This window comes from Phalaenopsis equestris, unplaced genomic scaffold, assembly GCF_001263595.1.
Source record: "Phalaenopsis equestris unplaced genomic scaffold, ASM126359v1 Scaffold206200, whole genome shotgun sequence".
Classification (NCBI taxonomy): Eukaryota; Viridiplantae; Streptophyta; class Magnoliopsida; order Asparagales; family Orchidaceae; genus Phalaenopsis; species Phalaenopsis equestris.
This window is the reverse complement of record NW_018225623.1, coordinates 232,657-256,234: the sequence shown is the minus strand read 5'-3', so window position 1 is coordinate 256,234 and position 23,578 is coordinate 232,657. Positions and strand designations below refer to the sequence as shown.

The following is a 23,578-nucleotide window of genomic DNA, read 5'->3' as shown; positions in this document are numbered from 1 at the left end:
GTTTGCCCTGTGTGGCTTGCACTTTGCAATTTCTAGCTTAGCTCTATGTTGGAAGGATCCGATTTGAGGTTTGCCTTGTGTCATTTGCTATTTGATGTTTTTGATTTTATGCTCCTTTCGATTTCTAATCAATTGGGTCTGTGGCTTGCTTTTTGCATTTTGTGGACTTTGGAAGTAAATGTATTTGTTATTTGCCCAGTATGACTTGCTCAATAGGAGCTCTTTGCTCTAGTTTGTTTCCGGTTCAATTCGAGTAGACTTGGAATGGGGCTTTGCTATTCCACTTCTTGGTTTGGTTGGTCTTAGTGATTTGCCCTCTTTGTCGAATGTGGAGAAAGTTTGTTGGTGGTGAATTTGCTTTTTCTGTGAAATTTGGAGGTTTGGTTGCTAATTTTTGTATGTGGCCTCCGTGTATGCCCACTGAAATACTACTTTTGCTGCTTCATTTCTCAATTTGATTGGTCTTAACGGGTTGCTCTCTTTCTCAAATGTGGTGGGGGTCTGCTAGTTGTGGTCCGTTGGTGGTAAATTTGTTTTTTTTTTTTGTGACATGGTGGTATGCGTGCTGGTGTGTGTGGAGATGGAAGTAATGGTGTTGATGTGTTGATGGTGTGACGGTGGTGGTTTGTTGGTGTGGTGGTGCTTTTTTATTGGTGATGATGTGTGTAGGTGTAGATGATGTGGTGGTGATGGTGTGTTGGCATTGATGATGTGGTGGTGGTCTGTTGGCGTTGATGATGTGGTGGTGGTTTGTTAGTTGTTATTCGTTGGTAGTGAATTTGTTTTTTTTTTTTTTGAAACATGGTGGTATGGGTGGTGTGCGTGGAGATGGGAGTGGTGGCGTTGGTGTGTTGATGTGTGGTAGTGGTGGTTTGTTGGGTTGGTGCTGGTGGTGGTAATGTGGGCGTTGATGATGTGGTGTTGATGTATTGGTAATGATATGTCAATAGATTTCAGATGTTTATTTTATTTTATCATTTCGAGTTGTGACATTTTAAATGGGACAGTATGTTTTCTCTGTCACACATATATGTTGTAGTAGTCTTCATGGTTAAGACAAAATAAATTAGTTTGCCTGTCATGTGGGATAAAAAGGTGAAGCTAATATTTTATGATCTCTACCTTAAAGAGGTGGAATTGGAAAATAGGTCAACCACTTATTTTAACAATGAGGGCTAGTAGAATATAACAAAAAAGTTCAAGGAAAACACAATAATGGAATATGATAGAATGCAATCGAAAAACAAGTGGAATCAGCTAAAAAAGATTGGAAAATACGAAAAAAGTTGAAACGGGATCCACGAGCTTGGGTTGGGATCTGATAAAGCTAACCATCGATGCTTCAAAGAAATGGTGGATCAAAAGATTGGAGGTGAGAATTTATAAAATGTCCAGTCTTTCACCATTTTTTTTTGCAATTATATCAACATATCAATCATCCATTAATTTGTAGGTCGTGTCAAATGCCAAAAATTATTTTATTCAACAACATTGAACATGAGCTTGAAGAAAAGTTAGATTGTATGTTTGGTAGTTCAGGTCATAGGAGATCATGCATGGACCCCAAGTGAGAGAGGGTTCGCTAGAGGATCTGAGCATGTAGATGTCGAACAAATAGCTGACTCGAATGAATGCCCCAACCCTAGCCTCAATGAAGTTGAATCTATTACTCAATCCAACCGCCTTAAGGTTGAGAAAAAAAGGTACAATTTTCATTAGAAGCCAAATTTCACTGTTAATTATTTCATGCACCAAAGATTCTAGCATATCAAAAGAAACTTCTATTTAGCGAGTCATGCAAATTCGAGAAGAAACTCCAAAGATTTATGAGGACATATTGTTTTACTTGTTCTATTTGAAGTTGCATGAAAACCCGACAAGGAGAGAGTTATTTACGTCGATGACTCATAATCATAGGGTCAATTACTTAATTATTTCCATAACAGCTGATATGAATGAATTTTATTTTGTTTTTCAGACACATTGATTTTTATTGGAACATTATTTATGCTACTTTCATTATGCTTGAATTTTATTTGTTGGACCCTTTTTGTTTAATTTTTATGAGAACATTTTACAAACAGAACAACCTCTTCATTGTTTTTTGAACTTTTGGTACCATTTTTTTTTAATGCAAGTTCTGGCTAATTCGGTGTTATTTATATGTGGCAGCTGCATAAACAATTAATAACATGGATAGAGAAAGACACAAAAAAAACTTGCAGTTATATCATGCTTAATATATGATTATTATAACTTATATATTGTTTGCTCTCCTTGCATAACATCTGCATCATTGGTGATAAGTGGGTTAGAGACTTGTTTGCGGGTCAGCCAACAAGATTTAATTATATGTTTTGTATGACAGTTTGTATTTATTGATCTGTTAGAAGAACTGCATAAGTATCATGAACTTCATAGCTCCTCCATGATGATTTTGAAATAGTTGTTAGTCATAACCCTCTATATTTTATCACAGAATGAATCTAAGAGAGGAGTCATCGAGCTATTCCAGCATTTATCAAAAACAACAAGTAAATATTTCTCGATTGGGTTGAATTCTCTAATTAACTTATCATAAAAAATTATCAAACCTGAAGACCCCACGTTCCAAAGGACTCCCATAAAATTTCACAAGACCAACGTTATATGTCATATTTCAAGATAAATGCACGTGTTAATATTTTTCTAAATTTACTTAAACACGGTAACTCTAATACATTGGGTAAATGCTTTAGGATTGTATTAGAGCGATTGATGAAAAGTATTAAACAGTGAAAAGATTGCATACATCAGAGGATGTGGTTCACCCACACAAAATGTATGGTTGTATGTGATTTTAATATGCGTTACATTTTTTATGGTTGGATGGAATGTTGTGCACACAACGTCGCATATTCAAATTTATCATGCAAACTCAAAAAACAACTTTTTGTAGTCGCCCTCAAGTTTACTAGAAAATTAATAAATGAAAGGGTATTTTCAGTGCAATACAAATAACTATAATTATATCAGAAAAATATTATTTAATTGATGTTGGATATCCATTACAAAGAGGATTTCTCAAACATTTTCCCGATACCAAATACCACATTCCTAATTTTAAAAGAGCTAGCACTGTTTCCCAGGATAGAAAAAAGATGTTTAACAAGAGGCACTAATCCTTATGTTGTGCTAATAAAAGAGCATTTGGGATTTGAAAAAAAGATGAGTTATTTTGCGAGTTATAGCTCTCCACAACAACATTCGTCGTCATACATCACGTAATGACATTTATTTCAATTTGGCAGATAAAGATCATTCACATGACCGTGCTGAAGCATATGAATATCGTATAGGGTAATCAATATCGCAGCCTTAAAGTGATTTGCCCAAGTCTTTTACCCATGATGGGGAAAGAGTTGAGGAGATGATTGAGTTAAGAGAGCAAATTGTTGATGTCGAAATTAGCGGGTGAAAAGACTATGTTATTTTATATTTATTTATGTGCAATGTGTTGTGAAAATGTTTATTTTTTATTGTAGTGACGATTTGTTCAACGATGTTCATGTTGAATCCCAATTTGGTGCAACTTTTAATTTCAGTTCGTTCGCATATATTTTTTCCTACATGGATGGCCTCCTAGGTAACCGTGGTATAATAGTTTTTATTGCATATTTCATTTTTGGTTTGGAGGCATATGATGAGATATACGATCTTAGAAGTTCTTCTGGATGGCATATATATTGTCATGGGTTTTGACACGCATGAAATCGTCATCAAGAAAACCAAGGTCCCCTCGTTTTTCAGTCGTATGAAAGCAACCAAAATCTCCTTTCTTTAAGGTATTTTGTCTTCTTACAATGACAGATTATTCGACGGTTTTTCTTTATTTGTATAATGTGTTGGAAAAGTAACTGTTTTTTATTGTAATGACGCTATATGTAATGATGTTCATGTTGAATTTTAATTCAGTGCAAATAACTTTGTCATTCTTCTCCCACATGGATGGTCTTAAGGCAAGAGTAGGTTTAATATGGATTTTTTTTGTTGCCTTTTTTATTGGTTTTGAAGTCTATGATGACATGACCTTAGGGGTTCTTTTGGATGTCCTTCGTGGCCTATTTTATTAAACATGTGAGTTTTGTATTACATGGTTTAAAGACTACCAAGAACCTCTTATTTTTCAGTCAAATGGTTGTTGGGGTTTTTCTGGATGGTCTTTTGTGGTGATATGATTATATGACACATTCGAGCTCAATTTTATGTGGTTTAAAGGCAACCAAGACCCTTTTTTCTCTGGTCATATGAATGTTGGGGTTTTTTTGGAATCCTTTGTGGAGATATGCTTCTTTGACACATACGAGCTCGTGTTACGTGGTTTTAAGGCAACCAAGAACCTATTTTTTAAAGATCTATTGTCTTTTGTAGTGACAGATTATTCGTTGATTTACTCTGTGCTCTAAAACCTCACAACTTTATAAAATTTTACTTGTGTATTTTTATTTTTCTTTTTTTAGTAATGTTGCATCCAATGGTATGTGCTTTGTAGTTTTAAACCTTTAAAAAAGACGAACTGAAGTCTTTCGATGCCTCCAGAGATTGTACAGCTACTGTAGACTGCGGTGTTTTCTGTTTACTTCGCTACAAGAGCATAGCAATGGGAGAAAATTTTACAGGTGTCCAAGAAATAAATCAAAGAACTATGACTTCTTCAGGTGGGCGGATCAATTTGATGATTCACACTTCTAATAGTGATGAGCAGGGAAAGTTTCGTCAGAGAAGAGATTATCTCATGAAATTAATCATCTCATTTTAAATTCAAAGTTATGATAATATTAATCATTATTTTAATAGTTTTATTTTTAATTTTGATTGTTGTGCTACTGTTAGTGGAGTGTCAGTTTGTATTATGTAATAATCAATCTGGATATCTATTTTCATGTATGAAATGTGCAACTAAGACTAATTCTGTTATAAACATCATAATATTACAGGTGCAGAAAGGTTTTTTTATCAAAAATAGTTGTTGCACAATTACACAAAACAAACAGACACACAACTTCCCTGCAACAGCTTCCTGGCACAGCTGCTATGCAGTAGCTCCCAAACAGACCCTAACTCACAATCAAAAATAGGCAGAGCATGAATGCAGACGTATTTATAGGTGAGGATATTCGAGAAGCGGGAAGGAAAAAAGTGCAATAGAGGGATGAGAGAAAGCGAGAGAGTATGTGATTATAATTAAGTATACTAGCATCTATACTGCACAATCAAATATGTTTATTTTCCATTGCATCCTCCAACGGTTCTAAGCTTGTTAACAAGAGAGAGAGTAAATAACATGAGAAAGAATATAGCTCCTACAACAGGGATATCCTCCCTCACAGGTTTTTTATTCAAGCTCAGGCTTCAACAGCGAGGAAAAACTACAAGATATAAGATCCATCAAGCTTTGTGTACACCACTGAGCTCATGCTCATGACTCTGAATCTTAAAGCATGAAACTACACCATACAGCAAAAACATAGAAATCATATCAACAGCATTCAATTTACAAGCATGTAGTGACAGTTGTGGAGAGCTTGGAATCAACTTGGTGCCAATGATCTAATGACATAGTTAAAGACCTGCAATTCATTGTTAAAATGGAAAACCACATCTACATGTTAAACTGCCTAACTGATTTGGCCGATTCAAACTGATTGGAAAAAATTAGTCCAATTTACCAATAGAATAGGAAAATTGTATGCCCTTTTAAATCATATACTATGATTAAGGCAAGGAAATCACTACAAAGAGAGAGAATCTTGAAAGGCTAGATATTGGTATCAGTGTTTTAAATAGGACCGAATCAGCCGCATCAACTAGTTAAACCATGAATTGGCCCTCTATAAAGTTTAAAATTGTAAAAAAGTTGAATTAGCAAGAAGTGTATAAAAACTGCTCGAAACGGTGGATGAGCAGATGAACCGCTGACAGTATTTGAAAACCGGCCAATTCTTTGCATGATTAAAAATTAAATCAAAATAAAATGAAAGACAAATTTTAAATAATTCTAACTTACCCATGCTTTCTTCATCAAATCACAAAACATGCACACTTCAACCATTGAAGTTTTTTCAAAAGTCTTGATAGCAAACTATGTTTTTCATCTCATTCACTATGCAATAGAAGCTATTCTGGCATTAGAATTTTTCTTGTCAAACAGAAATTAACCCCAAAGTTGACATGAAAAAATAAATATTATTTTCCGTTTTCTTGTTTAAATAAATATTAAATATTTTTATATTTAATCAACACAATTCAACCAACGGTCAAATCAGAGTTTAATTCCGAACTTTAATCTCTGGTATGTTTTTGAAACTTAATTGGAAAACCATCCAAAACAAACCCTAATATCAATCAAAAACCAAAAAACTTCCTTTTAAAGCACAAAAAATTTATACATTTAACATAATTATCATTCACACACCATTTCTTAACCCATAGGAAAATCAAAGTTGGTTATATCCAACAATACCCACAATGATTATGACAGTCTTCCACCCTAAAAAAAAGAGAGAGAAAATCAACCATCTCAAAACAGAACAATTTAGATATCATTCATGTCATAAATTCAATCATAATATTGCCCAAATTGCTGGCAGCCACATTGTCACTGACCTGACACAAGCTGGTCTACACATGGAGACTCTTTGTTAAGTGAACATGAGCACTGAAAGAAAAACCACAAGAGGCAAACAATGATATCAATGGAGCTCTCTTTCAGTGAACTAGGGCACAACCGACTTACGGAGATAAATCTAAATATCAGCAGCAGCATCATTTCTCAAGCATGAATGGTGTCTAGAGACTTAGAAGAATAAGGATGTATAAGAGAGGGGATAGAACTTGAGGCAATCAACTAAGCTTAAAGCTAACTTAGAACAATAAGGAAGTCTAACTTACTAAATACAGCTGAAGGAAAACAAGAAGTTTGCAGACCTAAGCATTCCATCCACAAGCTAAGCTCTATCATCATCTTCTGAACCAATCAAGACCCACAGTTGATCCAAAACTTTTAGACAGACAAACTTTTCTGACAACTTGCAGTTGCCTCAAAAAATACCGTTACCTATGTTTGCCAAAGCTTTATTTGCTCCACTTCCATTTTGAACTCCGCTAATCACTTTCATTTCACTTCCCTTTATATTTACTTAAAGATGAAAAATGTAGTGTCATGTGATCTAATGGCCAATGAGTTTCAGAATGGAAATACTGATGAATTGTTATAAGCATCGGCCATATTAGTTGATTCTATGCTACCAAGTAAACAGGAAGTTTTAAAGCATGTGATGATTTTCATTTTCATGATTATTAGGTGAAGCTTTTAAACTTCCGATTTTAGTAGGGCTTCATGTCTCACCTTATATCATCACTGGCCTAGCACATCTAAGTGTTCGCCGTCATTTAAAAAAAGGAAAACTTGTTAACCTTATGTAAATTTTGCCTTTAATGACAATTAGTGGTAAATGGAAAATTAAGTCTTATAAAACGCATCAAGAAGACCAAGTGTTCAAAACGGCCAAAGCACACAACCAAGAGAACATTGAACAATTACTAGAAACAAAAGCGACGAGCACCAATAAGCATAAATGACGTGCAAATAATCCTAAGAATATCAATGAACGTACTTTAAATTCAACTCTAAGCCTCCTAGCAAAACATTTGTAAACAATATAACAATAAGACAACCCTTGAGTATCTCTACTCATTTAAATTGCCTTTAGGTATTCAAGTTCGGGTATGCTAAAGGCAAGTCAGTTTATTGTAGGTGGCAAAACAATAAATAACATTTTATATTATTATAATATTAAAAAGATAGAATGATTGGAAAGAAATAAATGCCATGTGATAAACTTCCCAGAACATTGACAAACCACACTAACAAATTGTATCCGAAAATCAATAACTTGGCAAATAGAAGAAATAAAACAAGTAAAATAAATCAAATCATAAAAGGAAAAAAAAAAGTAATAAATAAGCATGGTACTTACTACTAAGACTGGTGAAATGTAAATTTCGCTGTACAGTGCATATGTTGTCCCTAACAAGAAAAGAGGCAAAAGCATGCATCAATATCCACAATAAACACTCCTAAGCTAACTGCAGAAATTAATATTAACCATATATAGGAGCATCCTGCAGCTTCTTGGAAGCTAAGAGCCAATTCTGTAGAAATATCTGGATCTCTCCAAGAAATAATTGTATCTGAAAATGCAAAGGACAAAAAGAACGTCAAATACTACAAAACAATAATATTATTAGAAAAATGCTTAACACCACCACGGGTGATACGTGTGTGCACCTTCTTGTCTTCGATAAATTTCATCTGAAGAAATACGGTGCACAAGTAACGTGTCGTTATCTTCTTCATCAATGACAATCAAACCAAGTTGATCCTCAGATCTCTGAAATCATATCATAGAATTATATCATGGACAAAAAAAAGCCAAAGGGTAGTAAAATAACACATTGGAAAAGTCAAATAAATTTATCCATTGGCAGTTGCCTCATAAAATTAGGTTCAATCCTTTCTAAGAACTTCATCAGACCTTGTAAAGAGTATTGAAGCATCCTCACTTTCATTACAAAAATTTTACAACTGGACAGCAACATTAGATTTCTACAAAATATAACCATGAATCCTTATTTATGAACTTTTTTGAACCACTTCAACTGTGACAACAAATTGGTACAGCCACTCACGTTTCCCACAATTCATGCATGCAACATAAAGTGAAACATAACTAATTAACAAAATACTTTATTTAAGCTATATCTATATACAATAAAAGGCCTCAAACTGAAAACAGTACAATATTTGCAAACCAAGGTCTTCTAAATTAATGCCTAAGCATTGACCCACTAGATAATGAACCCAATGATAAGACAAAAACAGACCAGTAAAAGTACTTAACAAGCCACTAACCCAAAAAAGAAATAAGAAAACCAAATACGAAGAGGAAAATATAGCTTTTAAACTTCCGATTTAAGAGAGCATGATGATATCAAGACAGCAAAGTCGAGCAATCCCGGCACCACATGTATCAGGAAAACCAAACCTTTAACTTCTTTTAATCAATGAGTTTGCCATTTGTTAATCATATTTAATCCATGATTTATTATATTTTTCTTCATTCTATATGTTCTTCATCTTTAGAGAGAGAAAGAGCAAGAGGGAGGGCGCATGTTTTAAAATGTTAGTCTTTCTTCTTTTGGGGTGTGAATGAAGGACACCATGCAAATTAAGCAAAACCTTACAAGTTGTCTCACTGTGGATGGCTGGTTTTCAAAATTTCTTCCTTTTATCTTTGGAGGATGAGGAAAAGATTTAGAGACACCCGGCTAATACCTTCATATGGTGTGAAAGATGCCAGGCTGACTTATCAATATCATTTAAATCATTATGACCATTGCATTCATCATATATGGTATAAAAACGTGCACATGTGATTCTTATTTATGCTTCTAAGAGAATGAAAATGTACTTTTTTAAGACTATAGCTTAGGCAATTCTGATTTGCAAATGCTGACTTGAACAGTAGTGCTTACTGGAGATTTGTCCAAGTTTATATTAAATAGATTCAGCAATAACATAGAAAAAACTAAAGATGTATTATGTCAAGTTTATGCACAAAATTTCATGTTGAAATCCGATAAATGTATCTTAGATGCAAGTATCTTCTTTGAACAGATAAACAATTTAGCTATGATGTCAAGCAAATCTGCATCTGAATGCCTTCATGATGCAGTTTCACAAAAATTAAATGCGACATCAATCTAATGTAGAAAAGGCATACGAGAATCCATCATAAAATTTAAAGGTAAAAGTCTAACACCGCCTTATTATCCAATGTATTAGAAGAATCTACATGAAATCAAATGAACAAAAAGAAGATAACTCTATAATAGATAAGGATACTTAAAAAGGAAGTCCAAAAATTACATCAAGCTTAAAGTAAAAATTATTACTGCTAAAAAATACCAAAATACCGCATAATATACTAATTTAATGTCATTTAATCAACAAGTCACTCCACAAAAGATCCTACACTTTGTGGAAAAGGTAATACAACACAGAAAATGGAAATAAGGGCAAATCATTTACTCATTTCCAAGACAAATTTCCCAACATACAAATATATAATTTGCTCTCACAAATATTGATAAGAAATTGGAATTCGAACCATATAGCAATTCTCAAACATATCAATTAAATAATATGCCCATTCAGAGGGAAATATTAAACATGTATACAACAACACCAAAACGCTATTCATGAAAGCAAACGAGAAAAATCAAAACAGCAATGCTTAGATCAGTGAAATATTATGTTTAAGGCTTGTTTGGGATCTTTTTTTTTTCTTTTTCTTTTTTTTTTTTTTTGGTTTCTAGTTTAAAAACATATTTTTAAATGCATTATTTGCATGTATTTATTTCATAATTTCAAATATAAATTAATTTATTTTTAAAAACACTAGAAACATCCAAAATTTATTTTGAGTGTTTTAAAAAAAACAATTAAACATATTATAACATACCAAAACGTGATTTATTGCATAAACAAAGCAAATGAAAAAAATAATAATAATAACAAAAATCAAAAGTGATCCCAATCAGCTGCTTGGTGTTTTTAGTATTTTTAAAAGCATGTTGATTTGTTTTTAAAATCAAAAAATTAAAAATATATAAAAATTATACCAACTAAATATATTTTTGAAAAAAAAAAATAATAACAAAAGTGATGCAAAACAAGCCATTAGTTAGTGCAATAAAATCAAGAATACTTGAGAGCAATGAAAACAAGAATGGCCACTGAACTGAAAAACAGATTGCAAACCAAGCAATTCTGAGGATGGTACATGAAACCAACAAATAATAGGAATACAAATATTTTCAGCAAAATAACTTGCGATAGTGAGGCAAAGCAAAGAATTTCTTGACTCGGCCTTAATTTGCAATAAGAATTATTATAACCAAAGGTGAACTAAAAATTAAGAAAAACATAACGAAATATGTTATAAAATAAGTGATTCATACCTCCAAATAATCCACGGTGACATGCCCAGTTCCTTGGTCATCCCATTTCCCCTGCTCGTTCAGGTGATACACCTTAACACGCTGAAATAATTCAAAGTCAGATAATCTTTCCTAAATTAATTACAAATAAGGCATTTAGTAAAATTAACTCAGGGATCTAGTTAAAATAAGCTTACAAATATCAAATAATATCAATATTATATCACAGAATGGGGAGAACAAACATAATAGTATAAAGTCACATATGTATATATGCAACTACAAACCAATAGCACCAATTTGATGAAAAGCATTTAAATAAATAACATACTTAAGTGACCACCAACAGTAGAGATATTAATCATTACGAGTGTCTAATGTGCTTCCTAAGAGAAGGGAAGCAAAAAAAATCTGTGGGATGGAAAATACTCCGTTGGCAATATTAAAATGCTAAAAGAAGGATAAAGAGAAAAAATACTAGCGAACCTCTACAACTTTGCTAAAATCAAGTGATATTGGGTGCACTATAGAGGGAAAATAAAAAACTTGTATAACTATAAATGATAAACCTCACCAACCATCGTCCCCTCACCTTCAAGGCTATCATCTAGAACTTTTCTATCCACTTCATTTCACAAAGCAAGAACTAAAGTTGATCAGACATTCCTCAAAGAGCTACTTCAAAGAAAAGAACATGCACACACAATCCTGCCAAGAAATAACCCACCATTTTCTCAACTATGAGTTACCTATCAGAAATTCACTTATCAATCGTCATATGCATGTGCTAAAACAAATAAATCATACCTACACTGGCCAAAGATACACAAATATTTTAAATTAATTGGGACGATTACATATATAACATCTAAAACTTAACTATTTACAAAACCAATGCCCTCTTGCACTCATTTTACAGATTCTCCTCAAATATCAATATTCATGAAAAAATCTCAACCCATATTTTTCGTTTTTATCAAAATTTGTATGGTTAATGCATACTATATTTATGTTATTGCTATGTTATTTTTATCTTAATTTGTGTTTTTTTATGTTTTATGTGGGTGTTTTAGTGTTTAAAGTAGTATACAGATGATTGGGCAACTTGGGCAGCCAATGAGTTGAAATAGACTACCAAAGGACTGCTCAGGTGCTCCCTTTTCAAGTTCAGGCATCTCCTTGCCAGTCTTAGGCGCCTAAGCGCCTTAATTTGGACTCCCAGGTGCCTGAAGACAGAGAGCCCAGAGAGCCAACCTGGGCGTCCGAAGAAAAAGAAACAGGTGCCTAAATCAGTGTTTTCACAATTGTTTCGCGCCATTTCACACATGAGGAGTTAAGTTGGCCTCATACAAAGCAGGGAGGGACAAGATTTTCAATAAAAAATACATCCGGAGAAAGAAGGAGAAGGCAGAAATGAGAAGACTCTATAACTGTGAGATAGATAGTGAGGCTTTGAAAAGGAAGTAAGAAAGTGTATATCTTTTGATGAAGGGATTGTGCTTAATGTATTGAGTGTGTATAAGAGAGAAGATGAGAGTGGAGATCATTGTATAAGAGAAAAGATTCAGTGGAGAGAAACAATTTCTCTTCCTGGTGAAATTGTTCTTTGGTAAACTTTTTTTACTTTACTGTTTCAATGAAATCTTTTTGTCATATTCGCTAGCTAAGTATTTTTTATACTCTTGTCTGTTGGATATGTGATGTATCACCTTCTCTACATGAGTGTTTTCTAGACTATTTAAGAATTTGTGAAAAATTGATGTGTTATCTTTTTTATCTTCCTTGACTTTCAATCTGACCAATTGAAATGTTAAAACCCCTCATGATCTAGAACCTTTGACCGTTGATTAGAAGAACGAGTAGCACAGTACACAATCACACAGTGGAATAGGCATATTGTTAATAACATATTGCACCCTAAATAGGAGACTAAAGAATTCTTGTGAGACATTGTATGCTTAAGTCTCCTTAATTGTAATAAGAGTTTTCAATGCTTCCTATGATCTCGACAAAGAATAAGAAGGATTTGTCTCTGGTTGTCAATAATAAAGTGGGGAAATTCATAGAATGAATATTGAAGATTCACAAAATCAGGAGTATAATATTTCATATAATCAAAACTCAAAAAATTATACTTAGGTTTATAAATTTTAGGACTTAGACACCTTCAAATCATTGAACTTTTCAAGCTAGACTTAGGGGTTTAGAAAACTAGAAATTACAATCTGTTAGAAAATTTAACAAGTTCCCTGTAGGATCGATACATAAACAAAAATCCGTATACAACTTGATCGACACATATATTTGTGTGATTGTCGGTGTCTCGCAGCATTTTTGGTGTATCATTTGGTCATGTGACGCATAAATACACAAGTTTGGCTGTTCAAAAAATGTCATAGGTGTTAGACTAATATTTTGAATGATATGTATGTGATTCCCCCAGATTGATCTATTGCGATCATAAAGTTGATTTCTTATCAAGACATCGAAATTTATATGGTAGTAAAATATGAATTTTATAAGGTCTTGCTTCTTAAAAGAGGGCATACTAATTCTGTAAATTTAAGTTGATGTGCATACTACATAGATTCAATAGCATTCCATATTACATTATCATTTTTTATCTATACAAAAACACGATACTATTACTTACATTTGGTGCTTAAAAAAATAGACAATAGTGATTAGTGGCGTTAAAACTTATATCTACGAGTTTAACCGACATAAAAGGTTTCTTATTTCATAATATATGTATCAAGAAACATTCTTATTTGCAATATGAACAGCAAAAGTCTCATTAAGGTGCCCTTTGTAGAATTAAAATAAGAGGATAAAACCACAAAACCAATCCAACCACTAAATGCAGCAACCTTTAAGACAAGCATATAATTTCCCAAATCATAGGAACAAAAATTGATGTTATCCAAATATGTTAAGGAAACAAGGGTGGCAATGGAGGGGTTTTTGCACATGCTTAAAGAAATGCCTTTTGATGCAAAAGGCTCTCAACAAAAATTGGGTAAAATATATTACCATTTTACCTTGTTAACCACACAATTATAATAAAAAAAGTTACATTCTCAAAAACTCTATATACTATAGAAATTATATCTAAACTTAGGACACAGATACTTTTTAATAGTGCACAATAGCAAATGGGACATGACATAGCAAGGCTCACCATAAACTTATAGACACATAATTTCATTTTAATGGTCTGGTTTACAATAAGTATAATAGCGCTTTGACTTGGAGAGACAACTATCATGACATTATTGATCCATGTTTGTTAAATGATATAAGCAATGCTAATAAGCACTTAATAGTAAAATTGGATGATGGACTAGATGAACATGATGAGAGATAGTGGTTTCAATGAAAAAACTATAACATTCAAGATTGATTAGGAGAAAAAAAATGGAATCTTTGACTAGGCCTAGCACACTTACAGAAGAGCATGAAATTTATAAAATTGATTATCAAGTTTATGATTTAAAAAAAATAATGATAGAGGTGAATCTAATCTGTTAGGATGATCATAATTCTATAGATAAGTGGTTAAATTTTATGAATATAGGGTTACAAACAAATTTTTCATTATGATCAGACCGTGAGTTCTGAAGTTTAACATCTTGTTCTAACATGAAGTAGTCAATAATCATGACATATCTATTTTAAAAACTAACTATTTTAGTATTTCATGAGTCTTTCTATTTCAATATGATCATCTTGTGTGAATCATAATATATGTTAAAGCAATATCATGATCTACTTTTAAGGCAATTCTTGTGTTTTTTTTTTTTTTTTTGATGATGTTACTCCTCTTCCATTATTGAGTTCCCAATTGGTTACCCATGCTTTCTCCATTTTTTGCTCTATTATTACAATATTACACATCATGCTATACACTATGGCTCCAAGAGACGCGTCACAGTATGCCATTTTCTATTAACAAGCATAATCACACCAGCATATCCATTGAAATTTCATTTTTTTGCGGATTATTATCAATTTCACATCCAATACTATTGCAATGCTCATATATTTTATTGTTCTATCAATTCTATTTCACTTGTCAAATTATAAACATGAAATTTCATCTAGGCAATGTCTAGTTAAAATTGGTTGTCACTCTTTTTAGCAAGGTCATAAGATAGTTTCCAAAGAGCTTCAATGAAATTTCAAATGTTAACAGTCCTGAAAAGCATTTTATACAATTTAAAGAGGTTTCCCTTCCGTTTTTTGGGACTTCAACTAAATTTTTAATTTTGCATTATCATTATTCCCAAAACTGTAGTCTATTATGATGAAATAATTAGCCCATCAATTTTTATAGCATGCAAGAGTTTACTCCCACCAACTTGAAATCAATTGGATGATTTGCATCCTTATGCTTTTTCATGGTTTCCTGTGATACTAAATGTATTCAGCAAACAAAATCCATGTCAAGTACAAATGTCAGTTGTCAAGAATCTCCTCTGGATATTAATCTCTAGTGATTGCCCGTGTCATGACAATTCAAGTTACAAAATATATAGTGAACCACTGCTGTGTCAAAACTGAAAGAAAATTAATTATGCTTGTCCCAAAGTCGAGCTTGCTAATATCATAAATGTCATCATGGGATAACAAAGAGCAGGAAAGTTCAAAGACTGCTGAATCACTGTAATTTTCCATAAAATACGCAAAAAACAGTTGACATAATTCAAAACTTTAATGAAAAGCAGATAAAAGCTAAAGCTGACACATTTGGGCAAAAAGCCATCAAACATATCAAAACAATAAATATGATCCAGTACTCGTCATATCAGCCTTCCCAGCAGTAATTGTTACTTTGAACTTTACAATTATGATGTCCATTTTGCAGAATAAAGTCTACTAACGGACATAAATTAGTGGGTATGAAATTAGACTGCAAGTAAGCGCCTACTTATTCAGTTAAATTGGAAGCAAAACTGGCAATAAGCACAAATCAACTAGCACAAAGAACAGTGCACGAAACAATACATACTATATAAACAACAGCAAAGCGCACCCTATCTAAAGTGAGAGTAACAGAAGTTCAGAATCTAGGGCATCACAAAAAATAACTATGACTTGGCACAAAGGAACAAAAAAAAAGCAAAAAACCTAAAGCACCTACCTGCATGGAATTCGCAGAGCTAGCTGTCTTCGCCTGCGCACCCATGAACAACCACCAAAAACAACGCCCGCCGGAAAAAAAGAAAAACGAAGGAAAAGCGAAGAAATCGTTGTTCGCAGTAAGTCTATATCAGAATTCAGAGACGAATTGGCGTATAAGCAGAGAGGTTGAAGCCCGCGAGATCAGTAGAGAACCCTAACAAGAATTAAATTCGGCGTAGCCCTGTTCCTCCGCGCTTTGGCTCCGTCGAAAAAAAGACCCCGTGGGAATAAGCCAGGAAGGACGGAGTAACGCCAAAGGCCCCGGCACAGGCCTTATATTACGGTATTGCCCATTGATTTTGCTGTATGAACACATCAAGTGATACGAAACTCATATCAAGTAAAAAATTAAAAAAAAGGCAATATTTCATATTTACTTACATTTAATGAAATACAAGTAAGAATTCATTCATCATTTTAGTTGTTATTTTTAAATTTTTAAAAATTTAAAATTTTATTTTTAGGACATTATAATTTTTTGGGAAATTTATATACAAACCTCACAATTTATATGTGTGATATATCTAACTCCAAAACTTTGATATTTACATTTATGCTACTTCAGTATTATAGATTGATGCTTGGAAAAAGTGTTTCATTAAAAAAAAACTAATAATAGTGGTATTGTTTACGTGATGTTAAAGGTTTGAGTGATATATCTGTAAATATCAAAGTTTAGGTATCTCATATATAAATATATAAGAATTAAATAATATGTTTGTAAATGCTCCTAGTGTTTTCTATGAACTTTTAAATAATAATACTCATTTTTAGCTGAAAAATTAAAGGATTTACATACATAACTAATGTGTATTAGTGTGTATTATAGTTAAATTTTGATATTTACTCATAATGTATGTCGGAAGATCCACAACAGTAGATTGATTATTTAGTATCTTAGTGTTAAACGAAAACCCAACACACATTAAGGTAATTAAGGAAAAGTGGCAGGACAAGGCACCTTGATTTTTATGTGGAAAACCTTGAAAAAGGGAAAAGACCATTGAGCCTAGCCCGGTTGAAATGATTCACTATGTAATCTTGAATACATAGTTCTACTCTTCTCTTAAATTAGAGAAAATGGAGCTACAAAAAGATCATTATAAATATATAACAGTAGCTCATTGATAATAGCTGTAATTTGAATGTAATGAAGGAAGTTCTCAATGACAGTATGTTGTGAGGGTTATAGTTGATTGTTATGGAGGCAGTAGTCAGCCGTGAATATTGTAGATGATAGTTGTAGTGTCAGTTGTTGTATAGGTCGTAAATAAAAGCTAAGATAGTAGTTGTTCATGTGGGTCATAGATGTTTACTTCAAAAGCGTTTGTTGTCTATAGAGGTCGTAGTAGGAAGCAGCGAGTGAGCCATGTACGCAACAGTTGATCGCACGGGTCGTAATGATGAGTTGTGATGACATCCGTAGGGTGCAAGGGCTAAATTCAGGAGGTGCACGAACTGTGAATCATGTAGGCTCTAGTTGGTCACGTAGGTCTTAGTTGTGTGTTGTGACGACATTCATAGGTTGTGGGGGTCAGAGTCAGGTGTTACACGAGCTATGAACCACATAAGTCGTATTTGATCACGTAGGTCATAGTAGTGAGATGTAATGATGTTCGTAGGTCATAGAGGTAAGAGTCAGGAGTTGCACTTGCTATAAGCCTCGTAGGCAGTAATGGTGAGCTATGAAGACGTCTGTAGGCCACAGAGACAAGAGTTCGTAGTTGCATAAGTAGTGCCTCATATAGGTCATAATTGGTCACATAGGCTATAGTGGCGAGTTGTGATGTCATATGTGGGCCACAGGGGCAAAAGTTTGGAACTACATGAACTGCGGACCATGTAGACTGTAGTCGATCATGTATGTCATATTAGTGAGTAGTGATGATGTCCGTAGGTTATAAGGGCTAGAGTTGGGAGCTGCACAAGATGTGGACCACATAGGTCGTAGTTGGTTACGCATGTCGTAGTGGTGAGCTGAGATGAAGTCTGTAGACTATAGGGTTGGAGTTGAGAGCTGCATGAGATATGAACAATGTATAGCGTAGTTGGTCACGTAAGCTATGGTGGTGAGTTGTGATGGCATTTGTAAGTCATAGAGACCAAAGTCTGGAGTTGCATGAGCTGTGGACAATGTAGGTTATAGGTTGTCACGTATGCCACAGTGGCGATTTCAATGATGTTTGTAAGACGCATGAGCTAAAGCTAGAAGCTACACAGAGAGAGCTTTAAGAGTTTGGAGAAAGTCACCTTCTTCGAGGTGTTTTGTTACACCATTTTCGGGAGGTATCATTACACCGTAAGTAGGGTGCATTGTTACTTTGCAATGTATGTTGGGGTTCCGCAGTGCACGTTTTGAGTTCACACAGGACTTCGCTGCAAGAAGCAGTAGCAACCGATGATGGTTGATGGTGGTGGCTGCAAAGGCGGTGTGGGCAAGACTTGGTCGGATATGGTGACGGTTAGAGTTGATCAGAGGGCGGCGCCGACTATAGTTGATCGGAGTTGTCATGTGGTTGCGGCAGTGGCCGATGATTTTATATAGTAATCCTCATTTTTTTTGCTTAAAAATTAAATAACATACATACATGCACATAACTACTGTGTATTAGCATATCTTATAGTTAAAATTTGACATTTACTTAAATATCAAAGTGTGAGTATTCAATATGTAAATACATAAAAGTTTTGTGCTATCAAAATAAAACCTCCAAAAAAATAATGCTTTACCTTTCTTCTGCTCTTTTAATGATGAATATTGTGGAGCTATAAGGAGCTCAGTGTTTTATTTTAAGTGATCTTTAATTTTATAAGCATTGAATAATTGTTTCTCTTAGCTAAATCTTATTTTGTTAATTCAAATTTGTATCTTGTGTTGCCATTCTAATTTTTATTTATGCATGTTGAGTTCTCTCACATTTTGTGTGCTACACTTATTTCATTACAAAATTAATATTTGCTTTTAAGTTCTCTACAGAAACAATATTTATGGGATTTGAGAAGTATTAGAACTTGATTTTAAATGAAATTAAATGTCCTTTTGTTCTCACACAATGTTACATCATATCTCTCCTAATCCTCAAATCATGACTCCATCAACTTATTCGTTCTGTCTTTGTTTCCCTATTCTCAATTTTATTTCTCTCTAATGAACTCTCTTAAATTCTAAGATTTTCTTTTTAATCTCTCTTCAACGTCAAAAAATTTACGATATTACTTTTTCATTAGACTCTACCATTTTGGCACTCATAATTTTTATTAAACAACAAATGTGTGCACAAATAGCTTCTAAGAAAAATAATCAAAGCACTTTGATGTAAACTATTATTTATAACATAGTGCATTTATATGCAATAACCACTAGCAGTACAAATCTATCTACATCAATATGTATTATTGTAACAATTATCCAATAAAGCAAAAGAGATTCATTGTGACTACAAACTCTCATCTATGTATATAGCATAAAAATAGTGATAAATTTGTTGCCTCTATTTAATCATCAAAATCTTACATCAATTCAATTTTATTTTATGATATAAATTATATTTACTTCAACATGATTTTATCTACTATTTCATTTTTTCTATGTATTCTATAAATAATATGCATTAGTAGCTTGATTTTCACCGTATATTGATGATCCTTCTTTTTATATATATTCTTCATGTGCTATTGAATTTATTTTTTAAGGCTGAAATTCAATTATGACCCTCTTTCAAGACTACACCATTATTGACATTATACTTATTGTTTGCAAATTGGCTGCAATTCAAATATAAAGAACCAATTATTTTTAACCATGTGAATTCTATTAAATCATTATGGAACCATATCATTACATAAATGTGTCAACATACTATGACAACAATTCTCATTATGACCAGTTTTTTATAATATTTATGGTCTTAATATATTTTTATTTTTTAAGCAAGTTAAGGCTTTATGTGATGATTCCTCTAGGTATTATTTTAAAATTTGAAGAGTTTTATGTTAGTGGGAATCACTAAGATATTTGGAACAAACAATCTATGCCATTGATTGATATAAATATCATCATATAAATTATTGCCTTAAACAACACCATATTCTTTCTTAAGATGACCATTAAACTTATGAGATACAAATTGTTGGACAAGTTGTTATGTGTGTTTGTGATTATTTTGATAGGTTTGTGACCTAACAATCTAGTTGGCTACACTAAATTGAATTTTGGTGTGCTTTGACTTGTGAAATCACTAATATTTATATGCACATGGAATTGACAAAATAATTAAACCATAATTGATTTAGGGCTTCACTCAGGCTAGTAGAATTAAATTTCTACTTGATGTTGAAAAGTAAAAAAATTAGCGATTTCAATTAGGATTTAAAGGACCTAAACTAGAAAAATATTGTTTAATTTTAACTTGAAGATCAAGAGATTTAATGGGTTAAATTAATCAATATAAAGCTTATTTAAGACCAAGTTATTTATTGATGTGTAAAAGTATGTTGTTCCTATCTTAGTTAGATAAACAAACACTTATAAAATTGAAATTAACCAAAAGCTAACTTTGGTCAACATTGAAGTGTAGGGGGGGGGGGGGGGGGGGGGGGGGAATATTTTGTATATTTTATTTATTTTAAAAAAAATAACACGTGATAAATATTTTTTTTTCAAATAACTAAATAATAAATTTATTATGCATAAATAGCCTAAAATAAGTCACAATCAATTAATTTTATCATTTACCTTTGACAACCAATTATAATGAGTTTATCATCAATAATCAAAAGTAATGCAAGATTAAAATCATAACATTCTTAATCATATTAGAAAGTGGTAAGAGCCAGTAAAGTAATGAGAGTAGTGAAAAAAAAGTAAGTAGTAACAAAATACAAAATAATTTATCATGGTTTGACACCTATGCATATGTTCATATCTCAAGTCCTTCATGAGTCTCAAAAATTTAATGTTTTACATTATTAAGTTTATGTTTTATTTCATGATTATGATGATTGTATCATTTTCAAAGCTATATTTATTTTGATTTGCAATATATATAGGTTATTAGAAAATTTAGAGAGCAAAATAGATGAAACAAATGCAAAAATGTTGAAGTGCAGAAGGGCAGAGAATCTATGCCACAAAGCTGTGCACTGTCGGTCGCCAAATTGAGAAATTATAGTTTTTTTAATATATATATATATATATACATAATATAATAAAATTTGGAAACTATTATTTTGATTTTGAAAAAATGAGACCGAACTGATCTCATATATGTCATAGTTTAAATAAACGAGTACAACACCACAAGCAATGCATCAACCCCGATGTATAGACATCTTACTTGCTAATGAGACTCGATTAAATAAACTAAAGAATCTATAACAACCATTTTAGTCTGCGAAACCATATATGTTGACCGACAAATTTTCTTTATTTGATGTGGAAGAATAGATAGGGTTTACATTAAGCTGAGTTCTAAAGTTTCCTATAGGGGCAAGCCCCTATAGTTAATTATATCTTAAATGACCAAAGTCACCTAAGAAAACTCTCAATTTAGATCAGAAAATATTATCTCTAAGAATTTCAAAGTGTAGGGCTTTCTAGGTCGGACAAAGGAGCGTCAAATGGGAAAAGCTCAAGTTTGGAACATTTATTATGGAATCCAAAGAAAAAAAAAACTAGTGGATGTCATGGATCCTGAGGAGAGCCTCTGTGAGTTCCCGAGCTAAACTATGGTTTAGTTTCAATTTTGATGAAACATTATTAAATATTTTATCCTATCAATTATTATTACTTAGGGTTTACATTTGCATGACATGATCATACAAATAGCCTGAAAAATAAGATGGTTTATGTCGTGATGAACGACAACATCAAAGCCTAAAACGATTTAGGGCTTAAATTGCACAGCACAGCTGTATAAGGGCCTAAAAGATGATGTGAGGATTTATGTCATACTAGATGACCTACCTCAAAGTCCTGTGGCTTTTTATTTAATTTTAAGGAAATGTTTTTGTTGTAAATCAAGCTAGTTGTTGTAGATTGTTATTCTCTATGCTGGCTCCAAGCTCCTTGTCGGAGTGGCAGCTCCAAGTTAAAGCTTTATGTCTTATGTCTTTCTTTTAATCTTTATTAATTTGATTAATTAACAGGTATATGTTCAGGTTTTACAGTGATCCACCCTAAGTAAATTGGCTATTGCTCTCTACCATAGAGCTCTTATGACTATAAAAGGAAAGCGAAAAAAAAGAACAGTAAAAAAAGTTGTAAAGTAAATAAATAAAATTGTGATGCACAAAATGTAAATGTGTACCTGAGCCTCTGCTACCGCTGCATGGTTATCTTCATAAAGCATAATATATTTGCGATAATTAAATAAATTGCAGGAAAGTAAAAAAAGAAGCATCTGATATAAAAAGAGCCAGAAAACAAGCCGTGTTAAAAGAAAACACTAATCAAGCAAAAGAAAACCCACAGTTACATAAAGAGGATTGGGACTAAGTGTAAGACATTCATGAAGGTGGGAGCTCAGAGATAAACTGTGTGCTTCCCAACCTTAAGGAAGAGCTATCAATCTGATAATCTATGGAGGGCAATCCTAACCTTGTTCCAAGTGATTAACCGTGGACTTTTGTAAATTTTTATTTTTAAATTTAATTTTCATGCATGTAGAGTTGACTTTAGCAAAAAAAAAGGATATTTTACGGTAAAGAGGATTTTTGTTTAAAATATTTTGTAAAGTAGTGTAGTCCACATGTTAATTATTTAGATCGAACTAGGGCTACAAGCGACCTAAGAATATCGGAAGCAATCATCTCCTCAAGAGTCATTGAATAATATCATCAGTTCTTATCCTCTCCCTCTATTGAAGGTCCTTGAGGTATGAGATACTATTCTAAAATATCACATCGTATCCCTCATTTAACACACATTAGCATTATCGTCGTTGCCCTAGCCACCGAGACCTCAGACTTACACAAGCCCGATGATCCATATGTGGCAAAAATAAATATCCCTAGTTACTCACAAAGATTTAAATACCTTAGAGAAGACTCAAATCCTTGAGCATTGGAGACTATTAGTGTAGTGTATTTCTATTGATTTAGGTGAATTGTTGGGTCCCGGGGCATAACTTTGCGGGTCTCTAAAAATTTTAATGGATATTTTTCTGGAACAAAGCATAATAAGTTTAGTTTTCCTTCAAAATATCCAAAAGATCATAAAATTATTCAGGGAATAACCCTAAACAGCTTTTAAAACCCTTTGAAACGTTTCAACATTTGAACTTATTATGTGGTTCCATTAATCATCCGAAGTTAAATTTAAAATTCAATGGATTACAGTACCCTGCGCTCA

General features: G+C 32.8%; 1 protein-coding gene across 1 annotated transcript in view; it reads right to left on the bottom strand.

Annotated features, from left to right (window-relative positions):
- Positions 1-16,476, bottom strand: part of LOC110036418 (serine/threonine-protein phosphatase 4 regulatory subunit 3) — an 88,208-nt gene extending 71,732 nt beyond the window's left edge. The window contains exons 1-5 of the mRNA XM_020740856.1: positions 16,187-16,476; positions 11,065-11,145; positions 8,330-8,432; positions 8,148-8,232; positions 8,019-8,068 (exon numbers count right to left, since the gene is read on the bottom strand). Coding sequence (XP_020596515.1) covers positions 8,019-8,068; positions 8,148-8,232; positions 8,330-8,432; positions 11,065-11,145; positions 16,187-16,231 — 364 coding nt within the window. The 5' untranslated portion in view covers positions 16,232-16,476. The remainder of the gene's footprint in view (positions 1-8,018; positions 8,069-8,147; positions 8,233-8,329; positions 8,433-11,064; positions 11,146-16,186) is intronic.
- Positions 16,477-23,578: the final 7,102 nt, after the last annotated feature.